A 20004-nucleotide genomic window follows, 5' to 3' on the forward strand; every position below is an offset into this window, starting at 1 on the left:
TCTCAGCTGGGTTCCTAGGATGAACTGGTTTTATTGGGCTGGGAATTCCCTGCAGAATTGTAAAGAGAGGGTGGCAGGTGTTCAAGTCTTAACTGGGCAAATCAGGAAGAAAACATCCTCAGGAGTAATTACAAGTGAATTAGCCGATCTTTCCTAGTGATTTCACTACAAATTTCCCTTGCCTAGTTACTGCTTTCAGGGCAAAGTTATTTATAAATCATAATTTATTGTATTGCCTTAGTGGGGTTTTATTGGCCAGTGAAATTGTATGTATCTGGAATTAAAACCAAATTCATGTTTATGTACATTTTGTTTATTGCCCATGTATTATTCAGTAGAAATCCAGGCCTTGTCTTTATTGTTTTTATTTTGTTTTGTTTGTTTGTTTTCCACAAGCAGAGAATTGGTAAGAACTATACAGTGTGGTAAAGAGTGACATGGGTTCTGGCAGTGCGTAGACCTGGACCAGTCCCAGCCCTGCCGCTTAGTAGCTGCTTGAACATGAGCAGGTTAAGTAACAGAATTATTCCTCAGGTTTGTCATTTCTAAAATGCAGATAATTAAGGATTTTTTGCATGTATGGCTGCTGTGAAATTTCAGTGAAATCATGTATGTAATGTACTTTGGTACCTAGCACAAAATAAGCATTCAACAAATACTAGTTTAAACACACACATATGTTCAGCACTCAGTGCTTTTTTCCCCCAATTTTAGTGTTGTATTTGTCATATAACATTGTCTAAGGTTAACGTGTGCAACACACTGACCTGATATATCTATGTATTGCAATATGATCACCACCAGAGCATTAGCTAACATCTCCATCACCTCACATAATTACCATTTCTCTCTTTGTGGTGAAAACATTTAAGATCTACTCTCTCAGACACTTTCAATTATATAATACAGTCTCATTAACTATAAATCACAATATTGTGCATTAGATACCCAGAACTTATTCATCTTCTAACTGGAAGTTTGTACCTTTTGACCAACATCTCATTTTCCCAACTATCCAGCTCGTGGTAACCACTGTTCTACTCTCTTTTTCTACAAGTTCAGCTTTTCTAGATTCCATGTATGAGATATCATGCAATATTTATTTTTGTCTGACTTATCTCACTTAGCATAATGCCTTCAAGGTCCATCCATGTTGTTACAAAAGACAGGACTTCCTTGTTTCTCATGGATGAATAATATTCTGAACTGTAGGTGTATGTATAAATATATAATCAATACCACATCATTTTCCATTCATCCACTGACAAACACTTAGGTTGTTTCCGTATCTTGGCTTTTGTAAATAATGCTGTTATAAACCTGGGAGTGCAGAGGTCTCTTCAAAATCCTGATTTCATTTCCTTTAGATAAATACCACAAGTGGGATTGCTGAATCCTAGGGTATTTCTATCTCTAACGTCTTGAGGAAACTCCGTACTGTTTTCCGTAGTGGCTGCATCAATTTGCATTCCCCGCCTCGGTGCACTAGTGTTCCCTTTTCTCCTGGAAAACACTTGCTATCTCTTTTCTTTTTCTTAACAGCCATTCTAACAGATACGGAGTGATAGCTCATTGTGGTTTTGCTTTGCATTTTCCTGATAATCAGTGATGTTGAGCACCTTTTCATGTACCTGTTGGCCATTTATATGTTTTCTTTGGGAAAACATCTATTCAGTTCCTCACCCATTTTTAATGAGATTTTTTGTTGTTGTTGTTACTGAGTTGTATGAGTTTTTAATTTTCCCTATCAAATATTGCCTTAAACTTAGCTGCTAAGTAAACCTATGTGGGGTACAAACTTTAAATGTTACTGAACTTGAAACCCAAAATTCTTCCTAGTAAATCTGATCATGTGACTTTCATGAGAAACATTCAATGTCATGCCTTCAATGGCATACAGGCCCCTGTTTGACTAACCCCAATGCCCTGCTCCCATCATAATCTCTCAACTCTTTTGAGCGTCCTGTGTTCTAGGGCACAACTCTTCTCGCTTTCTTGCCATTTCTTATTACCTGACTGACTCCTTCACACATCTAAAGACAGCTCAGTATCACTCCCTGAGTAGGTGCCTCTCCAGAGGCTTTGAACGCTACTGTCAGACTCCTTCATGGATTGTGAACTCCTTGAAGAGAGGGATTGTTTTAGCTCCATTCCTAGTACACAAAAAAGGTTTTTATAAATGTTGACAGGAATATTAATGCTTTTTTCATGAAGCTATTTCTGGAATGAATGACATCTCCTATAATTAGCAACATTTTTTAACCCACTAGAATGAGAGCTCTCTGATAAGGGGAGGGAGTTTTAATGACAGCAGAAGCCCATTCAATTTCCAAGAGAATTGTCTGTTTTAAAAGAAGAACAAATCAGAAATAAAGAGAAATACTATTCAGTGCAATGATTCTCACAATAAACCTTTCTTTGTAAGAGGAATTAGAGGGTTCATTAGGTAGAGACTTACATGTCAACTTCTAAAATAATAATATATACATAAATTGTGATGCCAAAACCCTCAACCTTCTTGCAGTGTTGTTGTAATCATCAGAAAAGATTACTCTTCTTTATTTTTGCAAGACAAATTGAATCTTACTGAAATAATAAGAGCTAATGTTTATCGAGTGCTTACTATGTGACAGTCACTGTTATAAGTATCTTGCTTATATCATTTCATTTAATACAACCACCCCATTGTTCATGATAATTACTTCAGTTTATGAATGGAAAAACAACAGAGGTACCAGAGGTTATAAGATGCATTCAAAATCACAGAGCTTATAAAAATGTAGGAATCAAGCACAGTTGTTCTGTCCTATGAACCCAGCCACTGTGCTGTATTATATCCACACTATTTGAAAAGTTATCTTGTAGGTCGGGGATGAGGCTAGCCAGTACAGAGAATATAGAATTAATATACTCAGTAAATTGGAATGTATTACAATTGTATCTTACCTGAAATCAGCAAAAATCATCGTCTCATGTCCCCCATATCCCCTCTCAATTGTCCTGAAGCTGCAAGAAATCTGAGAGATGACCTAGATATTTTACATATGTAGACACTGTGTATCTAAGGATTAAATGACTTACACTAGACATTAGAGCTAGTTTGGTTCTTAGCTAAGAATAAAACTCTCCTGAAGCACTCTTAAATTTTCTAATGAATTAGAGCCAAGTTCTGTATCCCATCCTCTTCCTGAGATAACCTCAATGAAGAAACCTTTGAGCACGTGTGTAACTTTTGTTACACCTGCAACCAATTTAGAATTCAAGTTGGCGAGGCCAGAACTCATCTGAGGTATTGTCTACAATCACTTGGATGATAGCATGACTGTATGGTGATTTTATTTAAATGTTTATCGAATGATCCTGTAACTCATGTCTACTCAATTCTAAATCTTTCTGTAAAAATATAAATCTTATTTAAAAAATCAATTAGCCTACATATAGATTAAATTATAGCATTAAACTTAACAGAATGACTTGAAAAGAAAGTATTTGGTTTTTAACTAAGTAGCTTTCTTGCTGCCTGTGTTATTTTACTATATTTTAAAGAGAATATCCAAGTCTTTTATTGACTGAAGATATTTCAGATGTCTCAAGTTCTACATTTACATTATGAAATACATAGGTAGCTGATTCCCTTAGGCCTTTTTGTCCATTATCGATTTGAAACTATTTTATAGACAATTTTATCTTCATCCATTTTGAAATTTGATATTGTCTTTCTTTATGGCTTAGAATAAATAAAAAGACCATATATACATTCCCAATTTTCCCCAGTTTCTGTGCAGCTGAGCTTTTCTAAATGTGAGAAAAATTTCTCCCCTTTATTGATCTCTTTGCCTCTTATTTAAAAACAAGAACAATCCTGAAATTTTAAGGAATCATCAATTGTAAAGTGGATTGTCTGATTTAACAACTTTCTTGGGGTGGAAGGAATTGTAAATACTAAATGAAAAGTGCGTAATGTTGTAAACCACATCCTGATCTCAGAGAAACATTAAAAAAAGAAAAAACTGTGTGTCCCAAGTATTGATGAAATACACATTCATAGTTAGCTCTCAGTCCAGTACCCTATGCCTTTCCCAAAGTGTCCTCAGTAAAGGCTCTTAAGGAATTTGTAAAATATAATATCTGCCAGTATTTTAAAAGCAAAGAATTTACATTACATATTACCCCAAAACTCTATTGCTTTCCTTCATATGGGATATAGTTTCCAGTTGCTGAAATGACATTTGAAAGGGCATATCCATTTTTCAGGATTAAAAAAAAAACATTCAATTGAAATAAATGTGGATCTCAAGAAGTCATATATAGTGGTTTCTGCACAGTTTTAGAAAGTTCTGAAATAGGAGATGCTTTCTGCAGTAAGACAGCAATTTCTGGTTTTATTTTGAATAGCACTGCTGGTGTTTTTACTTTTGGTTTACACTTACTTGCACTTTGAAGACATTAACGCATGTTTTCAGCTGCCTGGCAGCTGTAGTATATTTTATTTAAATCCAGAAAATACTGTGATAAACACATTTACATAATTTATTATATTTGACTATCTTAAGTGTTCCCAGATTTTTACTTTCACCATGAAAATTCATTGAGATCTCATCAACTCACTTTTTAATTAAGTACAGCTGATTTCCAGCATCTCATTCAATTGTCATAGTAACTCTATTGCTGTCTTATAATTATAGGTACCTCCTCCTGCTTGGTTCCTGCCTATTTTCTGAATCTTATTCCCTAGGTTTTCTCTTTATCCTACAAGATATCTTCATAATAAATTCATACTTTGCTTGATTTAGCCATTATTGGTTTCAGTTATTTGCAAACAAAAATCCTAATTAATAACTAATCTAATTTAAAAAGACTGTGTAAAATGGAGACTCATAGTAATTTTGGAATTTTTAACATTTACATATAGCAAGATTACAAGCTAGATTTATATCATTTTCTATTTTGTGGCCCAGAATGTATGTTGGGTTTGAGCTACCATCTAAGTTATACTGAAAAATGTGATATTTTAAGTTCCCAGACAACAATCAAAACTATTAAAAATATTTTGTTACTATCAGATTTGAGTTTGAGATTTATCATATAGATAAGGGGAAATACTGAATTACATTTTTAGGTAGATTCCCAAGAAGGTAGTTTCCTAAGAAGGTTGTAGGGACGTTATTTTTAAGCCATCCCACATTTGCACAGCATCCATTCGGGAGACATTCATTTAGTAGGCAGTAAGCAAGATCTGCCTTTCAGTTAAAGAAACCAAGATAGATGGATATGTTCTCTGCCCATATCCTGATAAGCATGAGCATTAGATATAAGTCTGGATGTTTGGGTGGGTTTTTTGATTGGTTTGTTTCTTGTACTATTCTGAATTCTAAGGCAGTGACAGAATAATGATTAGGTAAGTAGGCTGGACAAAAAGATTTAAGTATGGTATCAAGAGAACAGAGCGACTAGTGCTAGAAGCATGTAGCTGAAAAACCCAGAAGCGTCATATACTAGCTTCAGGCAAGTACGAAGTGAGGGAGAGGGGCCAAACAGCATCACTGGGATTCAGTATTTCTCTCTCCATACTCATGTGTCCTTTATCTATATTATACTCAGACTCAGGTAAGTTCTGAGTGAGCGATGACCCTCAGCACATGTTCCTCAAAAACTCTTGAAAATAAAAGATCTATATTTGACTCTCATCAGCAACATTTATGTTACGTTACCGAATCTGGACCAAGACTCTTGGTTGAGCTTGAGTCTTACCGTTCCCCTTGATAGAGTGGGTAAAGTTAGTGTCACCCAAGCCATATGGAATTAGCATGGAAAAATATTCCTCATGAGAAAAACCAGGATATGGCTGTTAGAAGAAGGGATAGACAGTAGAAGCATGACAGGCAGAAAAAAAAACAGACATTAAAACATTTGATGATTTTTTAAATCTTCATTATATACCCTCAAGTGAGGCATAATCATAATTGGATTCTAGCATTCTGGGCGTAATGACACGTGTAAGTTGTTACTTTAGGTCTTGTAAAAGCCTCATTAGATTTGATAGGGATGAGATCCCTTGTTTAGGGAGTAGATAAAATGACACAAGTCTGATTACAAAACTGTAAAGACTGTGGTCTTAATGCCTAAAGGATATCAAGTCATTTCCTTCTGGGAAGTGTGATCTGTAGCACTGAGTGGAAAGATTCAATCAGTGAATTGTCTGCGAATGACCGTTCTCTCTCCAGTGCTCTGGGCCACCCGTGTTTCCGAAGAAAGTGCCATTTAAGAACAATCTCAATATGGGCCTTGACAAGTTTTCCTCATATCCCATGATTGGCCCCATTGCGGGTGATTATAATTAATTATCCCCAGTTCTGGATTTATTGCAAAATAGTGAAATATTCTAACTCTTAAGCTCTGGAAATGACATCTGGCTTAATGGAAACATATTGTTTTACATAGTTGCCCAGAATTACCAACTGCCAGAGCAGACTGTGGATACACACCATTATCACTGCTCATTTTCGGGGTGGCCACAGGATATCCATGTGGAGGAGTGGCAGCCTTCCCTCTGCTGAGCTGGGTGCACCGTCCAAGTCTATTACGCGTTTCAAGAGAAGTATTTACTGCTTTATCTATCACCTTAGAATTGAACAAAATGAACAAAAGGAAAAGAAGGAAAGAAAATAAATTGCAGAAGGAAGGAAAAAGGGGAGAAAAAGCTTTAAGTGAAGATGGAAATTTTAAGTAGCATAGATGACATACACTAATTTTGAAATATATTATTAACTTTATAATCATTTCTAATACATTTACTCATGCGTGGACAGTTTGTGTTGACACATAAGGACTCAGTGATGTACTTCACTCAAGGAGTCAGTGATGTACTTCACTCATCTTGTCTCAACTGTATTTATTTGTTTACCTTAATTTTATTCTTTAGATATTTAAACTTTTTATTTCTAAATGTTTCCAGTTTTATTGAGAAATAGTTGACATAGATTGCTGTATAAGTTTAAGGAGTACATCATGATGATTTGACTTACATATATTGTGAAAAGATTACATTAGATTCATCAAACAGCCATCTTCTCATATAGATAGAATAAAAAGGAAAGAAAGAAGAAATTTTAAAAATGTTTTCCTTGTGACGAGAACTCAGGATTTTCTCTCAATAATTTTTTCTCTATGCCATACATCAGTGTTAGCTGTAGTTACCATGTTGTACATTACACCCCTCTACGTATTTATCCTGTAACTGGAAATTTGTACCTCTTGACCGCCTTCCTCCAGTTCCTCCTCCCTCCACCCTCTGCCTCTGGTAGCCATAAATCTGATCTCTTCTTGTGTGTGTGTGTGAGTTTGGTTCTTTGTTTGTTTTTTAGTTTCTCTTTCTGGCTTTTCTCACTTAGCATAATGCTTTCAAGTTTCATCCATGTCACAAATGGTAGGATTTCTTCTTTTTAATGGCTAAAGTAATGTGTAATTATCCATTCATCCATCAGCAGACACAGGTTGTTTCCATATCTTGGCTATTATAAATAATGCTACTATGAACATGGGTGTACAGATATCTTTTTAAGTTATTGTTTTCTTTTCTTTTGGTTGTATTCCCAGAAGTGGAATTGCTGAATCATATGGTAGTTCTAGTTTTAATTTTTTTGAGGATCTTCCATACTGTTTTTCATAGTTGTTGCACTGATTTACAGTCCCATGAACAAGTGCACAAAGGTTTCCTTTTCTCGACGTTAATGCCACCATTTGTTACCGCTTGTCTTTTTAATGATGGCCATTCTAACAGGCATGAGGTGATATTTCATTATGGTTTTAATTTGTGTTTCCCTAATTACTAGTGATGGTGAGGATTTTTTCATGTACCTGTTGGCCTTTTCTATATCTTCTTTGGAGAAATGTCTATTCAGGTCTTTTGTCCATTTTTTAAAAATTAGATTATTTGTTTTTTGCTATTGAGTTGTATGAGTTCTTTGTATGTTTTAGATATCAACCCCTTATCAGATACATGGTTTGCACCTTTTTGGACTTTTGTTTTCTCTTCTTTGTTAATGATCTCTTTAGAAGTTACTTAGTTTGATGCAGTCTCACTTGTTATTTTTTATTTTGTTGCTAGTGCTTTAACTATCAGGTCCGAAAAGACATTACAAACAGTTATGGAACCAAAAAATTAACATTAATACAATGCTACTAAACAAACTATACACCTTGTTTGAATTTCACCAGTCTTTCCTCTAAAAGACTATAGCCATCAAAATGAGGAATATCTAAGTGAATAACAAATCTCTAGAGATAGTGAAGACATCTCTTATGTACAAAAACAACAGAAGAAATCAAAAAGAAAAATAGATAATTTTCATAGAAAAAGAATTTAAGATTGCATACCAAAGGTATCATAAATAGACATAAGCAGAAGGAAAACTGGGGTATTTTTTTAACCTACAAACTGAGCAACACTGCAGAGTTAGAACATCAGTATGTATCCCTTTATTGTCGTTTTTGAGCTTTTAAATACAGGAATAATATATATTAAATTCTCTTTAAAAACCCTAATCTGTGTTTTGTTATATGATGAGTACAAATATTTGCTAAAATACATTACTTGAATGAATCCAGATAACTTCTCATTTGTGTAAAACATTTCATGGTACTGAAATTCTAAATGAGTCTTTTAGACTTTCAACACTTAGGTAAAGAGGAAAAGTTAGACAAAGAATTCTTTCAAACTGAGGCAACTGTACCCTTTCTCTGCATGACAAGAAAATAAAATATGAAATGATGTTCATAATCAGGTGGGAATTGTGAGAGAAGAAGTCTTAAATTTGACGTTTTCATTCATTCAGTTATTCATTCACGCTGCATAAATTTAGTTCAATTTGCTTATGATGCTCATCAAATTGACTCTCTTTAGAGGCATTATGTATGGGATGTACTTTACATTGTTATGCTGTTTGCTCCTGCAGAGATGGTGCAAAGTCTAAATCCTGTGGGTTTTACAAAGTTTTCTGCTCTCCTTTAGGCTGCCTGTCTAAAAGAAGCTTAAGTACTCAGAATGGGACAGACAGGAAAGCCTGAGTGTAATGAGAGAGATATAATTGAATACCTGCAAGGGTTTAAATTCACATGGCTAATAGGTGGCTTCCATTTCTGAAATAACAAACATTTGTCCATGAATCTATGGCAGTTATGATGGGTTCATAGGGTTAACATGTCTGTCTGCACTCAAGCCCAGCAGAGCGAGTACACTTAGAGGCCTGGAAGCAGAATTAGGCTCTGAGCATCAAGATGATTCTTTAATAAAGAAAAACAAAGAAACCTTTGAGGGCAATGCACAGATGCCAGAATATAAGAGGACTCCAAAACCATTTATGTTTAAAGCAAATTCAGACTCTGATGTGTCTGTGACCATATTGCACTAGCGTCCGAGATGACCAGCATCCAGCTTATAGTAGCTATAAGTGCTGGCTGTTTAGAAGGGTGTTTTCAGAAAATAGCATAAATTGCAAATTTGATACTAAAATTGTTTTATAAAACAACATACATAAATACAATGAAACAGAGTTAAATGTAAGACCAAATGAAGTTCCGTATTTTCTAATGAATGTGTTAATGCTAATACATAAAAAAGTTTACTGAATCAAAGAAACATTCTTTTACATTACAGATTCTACTCAGTGTATGTAAATCCATTACATCCCATACGAAGGACTTATTTGTGAACAAAACATAGAGAAATGCTGCTGACATCTTTAAGGAAATTGTTAATATTTTATAACTCCTCAGCAATAAAACTATGTTTCTTTCCTCAGAATAAGAGCTTGAAAAACAAACTCTTGTCAGGAAGCAAGCTATGTGGCATGCATGCAGAAGAGGTGAGTAAATTTTCCCTTTCTTATAGCTTTAACTGGATAGAAACAATATTAGGGCCAGATTTCTTTGAAAACCCAGACATCTGGTGGCTGTTTTTTCCCTCTATAACATAAATACAAATGTTGGAATAACAAAATAAAAACACATTGTCTAACTTTTGGATGTTTTTGGATGTTTTAACATTTCATCTCCAAAAGGAAAAAGAAAAAATTTTAGCCAGTTAAGTGTTACTTTTCTAAATAATATTCTGAATTCCTTCCTTAACTGGATTATCAGAATGCCCTTAATAGCAAACACCTGAAGATCCATTAAATTTTCATTTTTGGTGCCCTATGTGATGTCTGCACAGTTTTGCAATGGCAGTTGAGTGTCAAAATGAGGATTCCAGGGTCGACCATAAAACTTAAGGAACAAATACATTTATTGGTTTAATGAGAATATTGTCTCATGGATTTCTTAGGGGGAAAAAAGTCATTCTTTTCAATCTAAGTTTAATTAAAATCAATTTCTTGTACTCTTGATCTTCCAAATCCACCGGTACTTTATGATCCCCTATTTAATGCTGTAGAAATATAACTCACAGTGAGTAATTCTAAGTGATAGCAGTGAGATGGTAGAAATAGTGCCGTAGTAAGTGATTCTTTGTACCTCAAGGAGACAATAGTCAGTGTGTTACTGAATTCTCAAAAAAGCATACACGAAGATAGGATTAGTTATACAAAAAAAAAATTAATGGAAAAGCCTATGAATGATAAGGAACAAGGTGATAATAGTCTTCATACCTCAATAAAGATCTGATGCTTGTGAGGAAGAGGGAAGGAAAGAGGTTTAGGTAAAAAAAGAACAGTGGCTTACACAAACTGAAAGCTTACTACTCCTTTTCCCAGAGTAGTCTAGAAGTAAGGCACAGAGCTGGCGAACTACCTCTATCATCTCCTAAATACGGAGCCACCTCTCACTCCAAAAACCTTTTCGTGTTATTATCACGTTCTAGCAGGAGGAACAGGGAAGAGGACCTGGTGACTCACAAGCAGGGCGCTTTGGGAGTCTATCTAGGAAGTAATGGCACATGTGTCATTGAATCCTATTTGCCAGAACTAGGCCACATGCCCAGCTAAGTTGAAGGGAGGCTGGAAAAAGCTATTAGGTTAGTAGTCACGTGCTCATCCAGAACTTGTTGTTTTGTTTGTTTGTTATTAAAGAAGGTGAGAATATGCCTTGGTGGACATGCAAAAGTCATTATAGTCAACACTGAAGTTAGAGTCTACGATGCAATATAATAATCCACTTATAATGTCCTTACAATAATATTATATGTGGAGTAAATAGAACTTTTCAATACATGGAAACTAAAGGTGAATCATCAAACTGAATAGCTTATAGATAAGAGCCTGTGTAGTGTTTTTTTTTTTTTTATTGTGCCTTTCTATTTGGTCATAAATGGACTCTCACATTGTTCATATTTGCTAGGTTTCTAGAACAATCACGTATGTAATGTACAGGTCCTGAATATTATTCATAAGAGGGTAGACAAGTGGAACTAAGTTTTGAATAAAAACCATCTGGATTGAAGCTATACTTTGAGATGGTTGACATGTCCCCAGAGTCCCCACAACACCCATGTACATGAGAGAAAGGTGGCCCCAAGGAAAAGGTGTCTGTTGTGTTTAGAAACAAACAGAAGACTGAAAAAACAAACAAACAACAACCTGGGTCTACCTATACTTTTTAGCCCCTTAGTTCAAGAAAGATTCATATTTCTTTCTTCATCTCAATTCCTTAGAGGATAAATTATTTCTGCATTCTTGTGTAGGAATTCCTGAATGTTTTAGATATTCGTATTGTATTATGTTGAAATAAATTGAAATATGTTCATTACAATTCATTCATTTGCCCTTTCTCTTTATTTATTTATTTCAACTTCTTGATTCAGTAAGTCAGTGCAGTGGGCTCTTGACCAGGATGTCTGTGAAAAACTGTGTTTCTAATATTTGAAACTTTTATTGCTGTATCATTTACAACACTTTCAAGATTCTACTCTGATGATGCTTCCAGCATTAGATGATGATTTAGTAATTTTAACGCCATCATAACACAGTCCCCCACTTTGTAAACTCTACCACCTTACATGGTTAGAAACACAATAGGAAACTGAATCATAGTTACAGTTGGTTCAGTGGAAGACTCAAAGACATTCACTTATGCTTGAAAAATTACCGTATTTCAAAAACATGAGTAGGTTTTATTTGTTAAAGAGGATTTTCATATCAACACAATTTACTAGGATATAATTATCCCACAAGGATCTCGCAGCTTATTATGTATTATAGTCAGCTACTTTTGTTTTATTTTTGCTTGTTCATTTTAAAAAATACTATGTGTTTAGAGCAGTTCTAGGTTCACAGCAAAATTGAGCAGAAAGTTCAGAGGGTTCCCATATAGCCCCTGTCACCACACACAGCTTCTCCTACTATCAACATCTTCTGCTAGAGTGGTGAATTTGTTGTAATAGATGAAACTGCATTGACACATCATTGTCACCCAAAGTCTCTAGTTTAGATTAGGGTGCATTCTTGGTGTTGTGCATGCTATGGGTTTTGACAAATATATGACATGAATCCATCATTACAGTATCATCTAGAATAGTTTCACTGACTTAATCTGCATCTTAAGAAGCCCTTCAGGTGATTCTTGAGCACCTTAAAGTTTGGCAACTATTGCATTACAGGATAGAATTTTTAAAGCTATATTGAAGAAATAGGTAAGAAATTAAGACTATTAAATCCCACATTTAAACTGAAACTGTGCTTGATTTATGTTACTCTTTTCTTTTGCTTTTTAATGAAGTATAGTTGATTTACAAGATTATATTAGTTTCATAGGTATACAACATAGTGATGCAATATTTTTAGAGATTATACTCCATTTAAAGTTACTGCAAAACAATGGCTATATATTTCCCCGTGTTGTACAATATATCCTTGCTGCTTACTTATTTTACACATAGTTGTTTGTATCTCTTAATCCCATACACTTAACTGTCCCTCACCTCTTTCCCCTCCCTGTTAGTAACAACTAGTTTGTTTTCTATGTCTGAATGTTTCAGTTTTTGTCTATGTTTCAGTTTTTTTATTTAGATTTATTTGTTTTATTTTTTAGATTCCATATATAAGTAATAACAGAGTATTTGTCTTTCTCTGTCTGACTTATTTCATTAAGCATAATACCCTCTAGGTCCATCCACCTTCTTGCAAATGGCAGAATTTCATTATTTCTTATGGCTGAGTAATATTTTACTATATATATATATATATATATATATATATATATATATATATATGACATCTTTTTTTATCAATTCTGTTGATGGACACTTAGTGTTCTTCCATATCTTTGCTATTGAAGTAATGCTGGTATGAACATTGGGGTGCATGCTTTTTTTTTGCATTAGTAGTATAATACTTTTGTTTCAGACTTACTTTTTTTTTTTTTTTAATGCCTAACAGTTTTTTTAGTATTCCATTTCATGGATGTACCACAATTTGCTTACTATTCACCAGTTAATGGACATCTGGATTATTTCCAGCTTCTGATTATTATGAATAATGATACTATAAACATTTATGTATATGTTATAATTTCTCCTAGGTAAATACCTAGAAAGAATTGATGTATAATATATCTTTGTAAGAAAGTACCAACTGTTTCCCAAAATGACTATACCATTTTGCATTCCCACTCAACTATTTTTTCAACTATCATTTTTCATGTGACTATAAATCTATTTGTATGTGTTCTTTTTATCCTGTTGAAGAATCAGAACGTATCATCTCAGATGTAGAAAGACAAATAGCTGGGGTCCTTATGTTAGAGTGTTTGAAATTGGGTGTGCTCTGGAAAGATGGGAATGCTTGGTCAGCATCTGGGGCTCACCAGAACATATTCCAAATGGTAGACAAACATGTCTGCTGGGAGAGATTCCTTTGCTATGAACACTTTCATGTTTGTAATAGTCCTCTTAAAAAGTGCTTTCCTTTGAAGGGCAAACACTCTTCACCTCAACATCTTAGCATTCTAGCTACTTCTCTCACCTTCTGTCACATTTGCTTGCTATCTTCCCTTTGTACGTATCTCAAATCTAAATAGTTGTCATTTTAAACTTATGTATATTTCATCTCAAAAAGTTATGTAATTGTATATAAGCAGTGAAAACTGAGGTATATACATATGCATAGACATACTTAGCATTTAAAATTGAACTGTTGGATATGCCTGGGTGACTCAGATTCTTTGTGTGTTTGTTGGGAGGGAGGCGAGAGGAGGCTTCAAATACTACCTTTTAAACAATATGCCTCCTTTAAACAGGTTTTGGTTGTCTCTTCTTGCCTAGAATAGCTGGAAGTCTGACTCCCAAAGCAGAGATTAAGCTTTTCTGTTTCACTTCCAAATAATTGAGGTCTTTTTTGTTTGGCAGCAAAATTCATTCTTGTGCAGTTTAAAAGAATTTTAATTTTCAGGTTTGAGAGTATAAATGAAATTAAGTCACTAATCCCTGTTTTTGTTCTTACAGTCAAAGAAAATCCAAGCCCAGCTGAAGGAGCTTCGTTATGGGAAGAAGGATTTATTATTTAAGGTGAGCATCTTTCTCCCTTCCTGTTCTAACTGGCTAGCTCAATACCTAAATTATCTAGAATATAATTTAGCTTACATTTAATTTCCAGATTTTCACAAGGATTAGAGTTGTATTTGACTGGACTGAAGGTGCTTTCATTTTATTCCCTACTTAATTAATGAAGATAAATACAGATGTGATTTCCTGGGTACCTTCTTAATCAAAGGCAGGCATCATTCCAAAGTGTTTAAAGTCCCTTTGTAACCTTCAGTTAGTTTAATTCAACATTGAGAAATATTGTCCTTTAGAATATTTATGTTAAGGAGAACATATATTGAGCAAGTTTCCACAGATGAGGTCCACTGGAGACCTACGTTCTTACATAAATCTTTTTATGATAGTCTTTATATTTAATCATGGTTGATTGATTTTGGTTATTGAACTTTCCTTTATGAGACTAACAAGTCAAGTCCTATATACAGGTAAGAGACCTATCACAAACTATGGTTGTGGTTGAATGACTAAGGGCCTCCCAAATATGTACGCTTGCTAACCCGTGGAACCTGTGAAGTTTATAGTTTATGGCAAAGGAGACTTTGTGGGTGTGATTAAGTTAAGGACCCTGCGATAGAAAGATTATCCCAAGTTATCTGAGTGGATCCTAAGTGTAATTACACACGTCTTTTGTAAGAGTGAGACAAGAAGTCCTAAAGAAGAAGAAGACTGTGTGACCACAGAAGTAGAGGAGAAAAGACAACGTAAAGGGTTTTCCCCCTGTAGTCTCCAGAAAAAACACAGCCCTGCCAATACTTTGATTTTGTATCATAAAATTGATTTCTTACATTGACTTTGTGCCATAAAATTTATTTCTTACTTCTGACTTTCAGAACTGTAAGAGAATAAATTATAGTTTTAAGCCACTTAGTAGGTGGTAGTTTGTTATTGTAGCAAGAAGAAACTAATAGATACTCTTTGGTGTCTCCATTGAGTGGCAGAGATAGAGGCAGGTGGCTTTGATGGTGCTTGTGGTACATCTGCATTCCCAAAGTAGCAGAGTGATAGAGTATTAGCCTCTTAGTGGTAGGAATAATAATTTGTTTTATGAGTAAGTGCAGATTACTTCCTGTGTAATATCTATTTTTAAGTGTTTTTATTACAATTATCATCCCAATCTATGGATATCAGGTTTAAATTAAAGATAATCCTTCACTTTATTTAATGGTTGGAAAATCCTTTCATTTTTTTTTTTTTCCAGTGAAAACAGTGAGAAATGACTTCTCACTCTTCTTTGATATGTTTACTTTTGGTTTAGTGTCGTGGGAAGCTGTTCCTATTATGTAAACCCGTATTTATTAAATTCTCATTCCATACAAGTCGTGAATCTGGGCACATCTTGCCATTTAGTTTTTCATAAATATGCTTCCTGCCATTCCTTTGACCTCACTTATAACAAGATTTTCCCCAGGACGCTAAGAACACTGTGAATTAATTCTCATTAATGCTTACTGACTGTCAGTACTCTGCTTATCATATGTGACAAATAAATATGATAAAAGTATACAGTCCCAGGCACTTGCCTGTCTACCTTTAATCTTTCATACTGAGACTCTTGAGCTTGGACTGTCAACTTTTATATTCAACTTAGCCTTAGCTTTTTGCAGTCATCAACAACAAATAATTGAAATTGGGGGGAAAAAGTGTTTCTGTGTGATATGGTTGCATTTGCAATGAAACGTATACTTCCTCTGAATTAGTTTAATTTAATAAGATCAGGAATATAATAAACCAGTGCCAAGCTTCCTAAAGCTGGTAAGTTTTAGGTATTAGGCTGGGAGATTTATGCAAAAATACATGATCATATGAGGCTTTCTAAATTTTTTGAATTTCATCTCTCAAATTGAAGAGTTATAGAAAGAAAAATTGGGAGAAAAGAACGAGGAGATCCAATAATTTTCAATGATTTACTTCTTTGTAATATGACAGTTGTTAAATATAGATTACTAATTTATCAACTTTCAGAAATTATCAAATCATAATTTGTTGAAAATCTGTATTTCTTGAAAAAATGAGACATTATTTCTAAGCCTTGTTATTTATTTCACTTTGAGAGGAGCACTTATATATGAAATCAAGTGTGTTGTGTATGAATAGGCTATGAATTTGCATAAATTAGGATGCTGTAAGCATATGCTTTCCGCAAAACACTGTTTAACAGCTAGATTTTTACTAACTCAAATAACAACAGGTCTAGAGGCATGACAATTTTAGTAGCTAAATTAAATTATTCATTAGCTAAATAATGTCAGCAAGGACCCAGAGTTTTTTTTATTTGTATTTTTACTTTTTCATATCATGACCCTCAGTTTACTGATTTGTTCTAAGCTTTAATTCCTCACTGTACCAGTATAGTGTCTAAAGATCTATATGACTGTGTATAAAGTTGAAGAGAGAATGTTTCAAGGAGAGATGCTTGTCCTTGAGCATCATCATTTTTGTAAAGGAAGAACTTTTTTGGAGGTTCCACCAAGATATGATAGAAGAATATTTTTTTAAGAAATCTCTCCAAACTTGGGCATGTATCCATGCAAAAGCAAGACTTTAGTGTTTTCAGCTTCTACTATGAAAGATCGCTTCTTTTAGAAGTAAAGTAAAGGAAAACTAATTTTTAGTAGGGAGGCAACCAACAATTTCTGCTATAATATATTCATCTGCTCATCTTGATGGCAGCAAACTCATTTTATTTGCTTACTTTTATGTCGACAGTGCACATTTTAGGTCTTATATAAACATACGTTAAATAAATAAATGGATAAATACATACACACATACATAAATAGATGCGTTAGGGCAGTAGGTAGTAGAAACCAGCAATGCCTGTAACTCTAAAGGGTTTGTGATCACAGGAATCTATCGATGCACCTATTACAATAAGTCTGTGAAATCTCTTTGGTAATAACTTGCTGAATCTTAAATAAGTAATATAATATTTTATTTCCCTGAGAGTAATTCCCTGAGAATTGGTTCAATTTTGAGGTTGATGGTTTTTAGTAAAGATAATCTTCGAAGGAGCAATGCCTGCTGCTGAAGCACATGAATTTTATCTGAAAAATAATGGCATGTGCTGACAGTTGCAAGACATGCTGATAAATTCAGGGTTCAAATTAATATTTGAGAGCTGGCTTTTGATTGGGGAAGGCTGCCAGCAGCAGTAAACATTCTCTACTAAAGAAAGAAGTGAGGCCCTGAGGACTGTTATTTGCCCAGGACCTGAGTTACTTTTTATCCTCCTCGATTCAGTTTGGAGTTGATATTCTCTAGCATACTTACTCTCCATTTTGCTGCTCTATTTTACTTTTACATATACTTATTTTTTTAATTTCAAAAGTATTATTTTCTCATTATAGAAAATTTTCAAATCATGTCTTAAAGTATAAAGCCAAAAAAAAAAAAAAGACTTAAAATCTCATCACTTGGAACACACCCAATATTTTGAAATATTTCATATTTCTGTTTAGTTCTTTTTATACTAGCCATAATCTGCTTTGTGATTAACATATATGTTAATATAGGTTATATATTATACATATTCTGCTTTTTTACATAATTTCAAAATATAAAAGTATCCTTTAATTATCCTTTCTTCATAAAAAATTTAAATACATTTCTATGATTTGTGTGCCAAAAATGACTTTTTTCCTTATATGTGTGTGTATTATGATTTTAATTTATACTTTGATGAAAAATATGTTCTTATTTTAAACTGAGGTATAGTTTTTATTGAACGTGTAACTAAATATAAAGTAATTCACTAAAATTATTTTTAAAATTTAGTATTATTGATATCTAATACACATTAGTTTTGGAGTTTGGATTTTTTTAACTTAAATGATGAATAGTTGAGAAATACAATAATATATATTTAAAGTATACAATAAGATAATTTGATATGCATATATATTGTAGAATGATTACCAAGATCAGAATAATTAACACATCCATCATCTCACATAGTTAACTCTTTATTTGTGTATGTGTAATGAGAATGATTTAGATCTACTCTCAGCAACTTAGAATGATACAATACCCCATTATAACTATAGTCACCATACTATACATTTGATCTTCAGAACTTTTTCTTCTTATAAGTGCAAATTTGCATACTTTGACATCCATTTCCCCTTTTCCCTCTTCTCTGCACCTGGCAACCACCATTCAATTTTTTGTTTCTATAAAATCAGCTTTTTTTTTTTTTTAATTCCACGTATAAGTGGCATCACACAGTATTTTCTTTCTCTGTCTTATCTCACTTAGCCTAATGCCCTCCAAGCCCATCCATGTTGTCACAAGTGGCCTGGCTTCAGTAGGGAAAGACTTCCCCCCTGAATGTGGCTGTGAGGTGGTCTTATGTTCCCAGGGGAGCACAGCAGTGTAGTCTCATGCGGCTCCATCAGCCGAGCTCAATGTTAGCACAGACTGCAGCAGCATGGACCCTGGGGTGACAGAGTGCAGCAATGGCTTGGGCCCTGGGGGCAAAGTGCAGTAGCAGCACAATCTGGGGTTGATAGGACAAAGTCTCAACTTTGGCAGTCACAGAAGAACAGCAACTTATCCCTGGTGGTCCATTAAAGCTGTGTGTTGGACTGAGAAGGTGGGGCTCAGACCAGCAGAAGAATAGTCCTGGCACTAACAGATCAGAGCCATGACCTGGGACCAGTGGTGGGGCTCAGAGCATCAGCCAGGTGGTCCCCAGAAATGATACGTAAGAGCTGGGAACCGGGAAGAGGGGTAGAGCCCAGGGAAGTGGCAGCTCTGGTCTTACATATCACAACAGACTGATGTATCTCAATCCCAAAGAATGGCGACTGGAGCCTTTTAGGGCATGGCCCACTGCAACAATAGCTCCAGCCCTGGGGGAGAGACTCAGCAGCAGGGACTCTGGGAAGCTCCATTAGCTGGGACCTGTACTGGTGGAGACCATCGGAAGCCACAGTGGTGAGACTTGCAGGGATTCTCTGCTGTCCTTTTCCCTGTGGGGTGAAGTTCCTCTATGGGGACTCTGCCTGACACGGAGCTACTGAAGACTGGGCGATGGAGTAAGGAGGGTAAAATGCTTCCTACACTTTTCTATATGGCCATCATCAGTTTTTGAGTTCTGCCATGTTTTTGCTCCTTCTTCATTATAGTCCACAGCTTTTCCTGAGATATTTTCATGAGTTTATAGTTTATTTATTTATTTATTTTTTTGGTGGGAGGCAGAGAAATGTTGGGACCTCCTAGCCATTCATCTTGCTGAGGTCAACTCCCTTAATAAAATTATACCAGTTGACTATCCCATCAGTGTAGTTAAGAAAAAAATTGCTGTGTTTAAGTAAGACTTCTTTAGTACTGAGTATTCTCATTAAAGAAACAAGAATAAATGAGTAGGTAAGTAAGAATATTAGTCTGTTCAGGCTAACATAACAAAATAGAATGAATGGACTGGGTGGCTTAAACAACAAAAATTTATTTTCTCACAGTCTGCAGGCTGGAAG

At 34.7% G+C, this 20004-nt stretch overlaps 1 protein-coding gene across 4 annotated transcripts in view; it reads left to right on the forward strand.

The window, feature by feature from the left end:
- LUZP2 (leucine zipper protein 2) overlaps nucleotides 1–20004 on the forward strand; it is a 423667-nt gene that overhangs the window by 325439 nt on the left and 78224 nt on the right. For all 4 annotated transcript variants that reach the window (XM_032488380.1, XM_032488378.1, XM_032488379.1 and 1 more), the window contains exons 6-7: nucleotides 9801–9863; nucleotides 14432–14494. In XM_032488380.1, the coding sequence (XP_032344271.1) occupies nucleotides 9801–9863; nucleotides 14432–14494 (126 nt within the window). The remainder of the gene's footprint in view (nucleotides 1–9800; nucleotides 9864–14431; nucleotides 14495–20004) is intronic.

This window comes from Camelus ferus, chromosome 10 (assembly GCF_009834535.1).
Source record: "Camelus ferus isolate YT-003-E chromosome 10, BCGSAC_Cfer_1.0, whole genome shotgun sequence".
In the NCBI taxonomy this organism is placed as follows: domain Eukaryota; kingdom Metazoa; phylum Chordata; class Mammalia; order Artiodactyla; family Camelidae; genus Camelus; species Camelus ferus.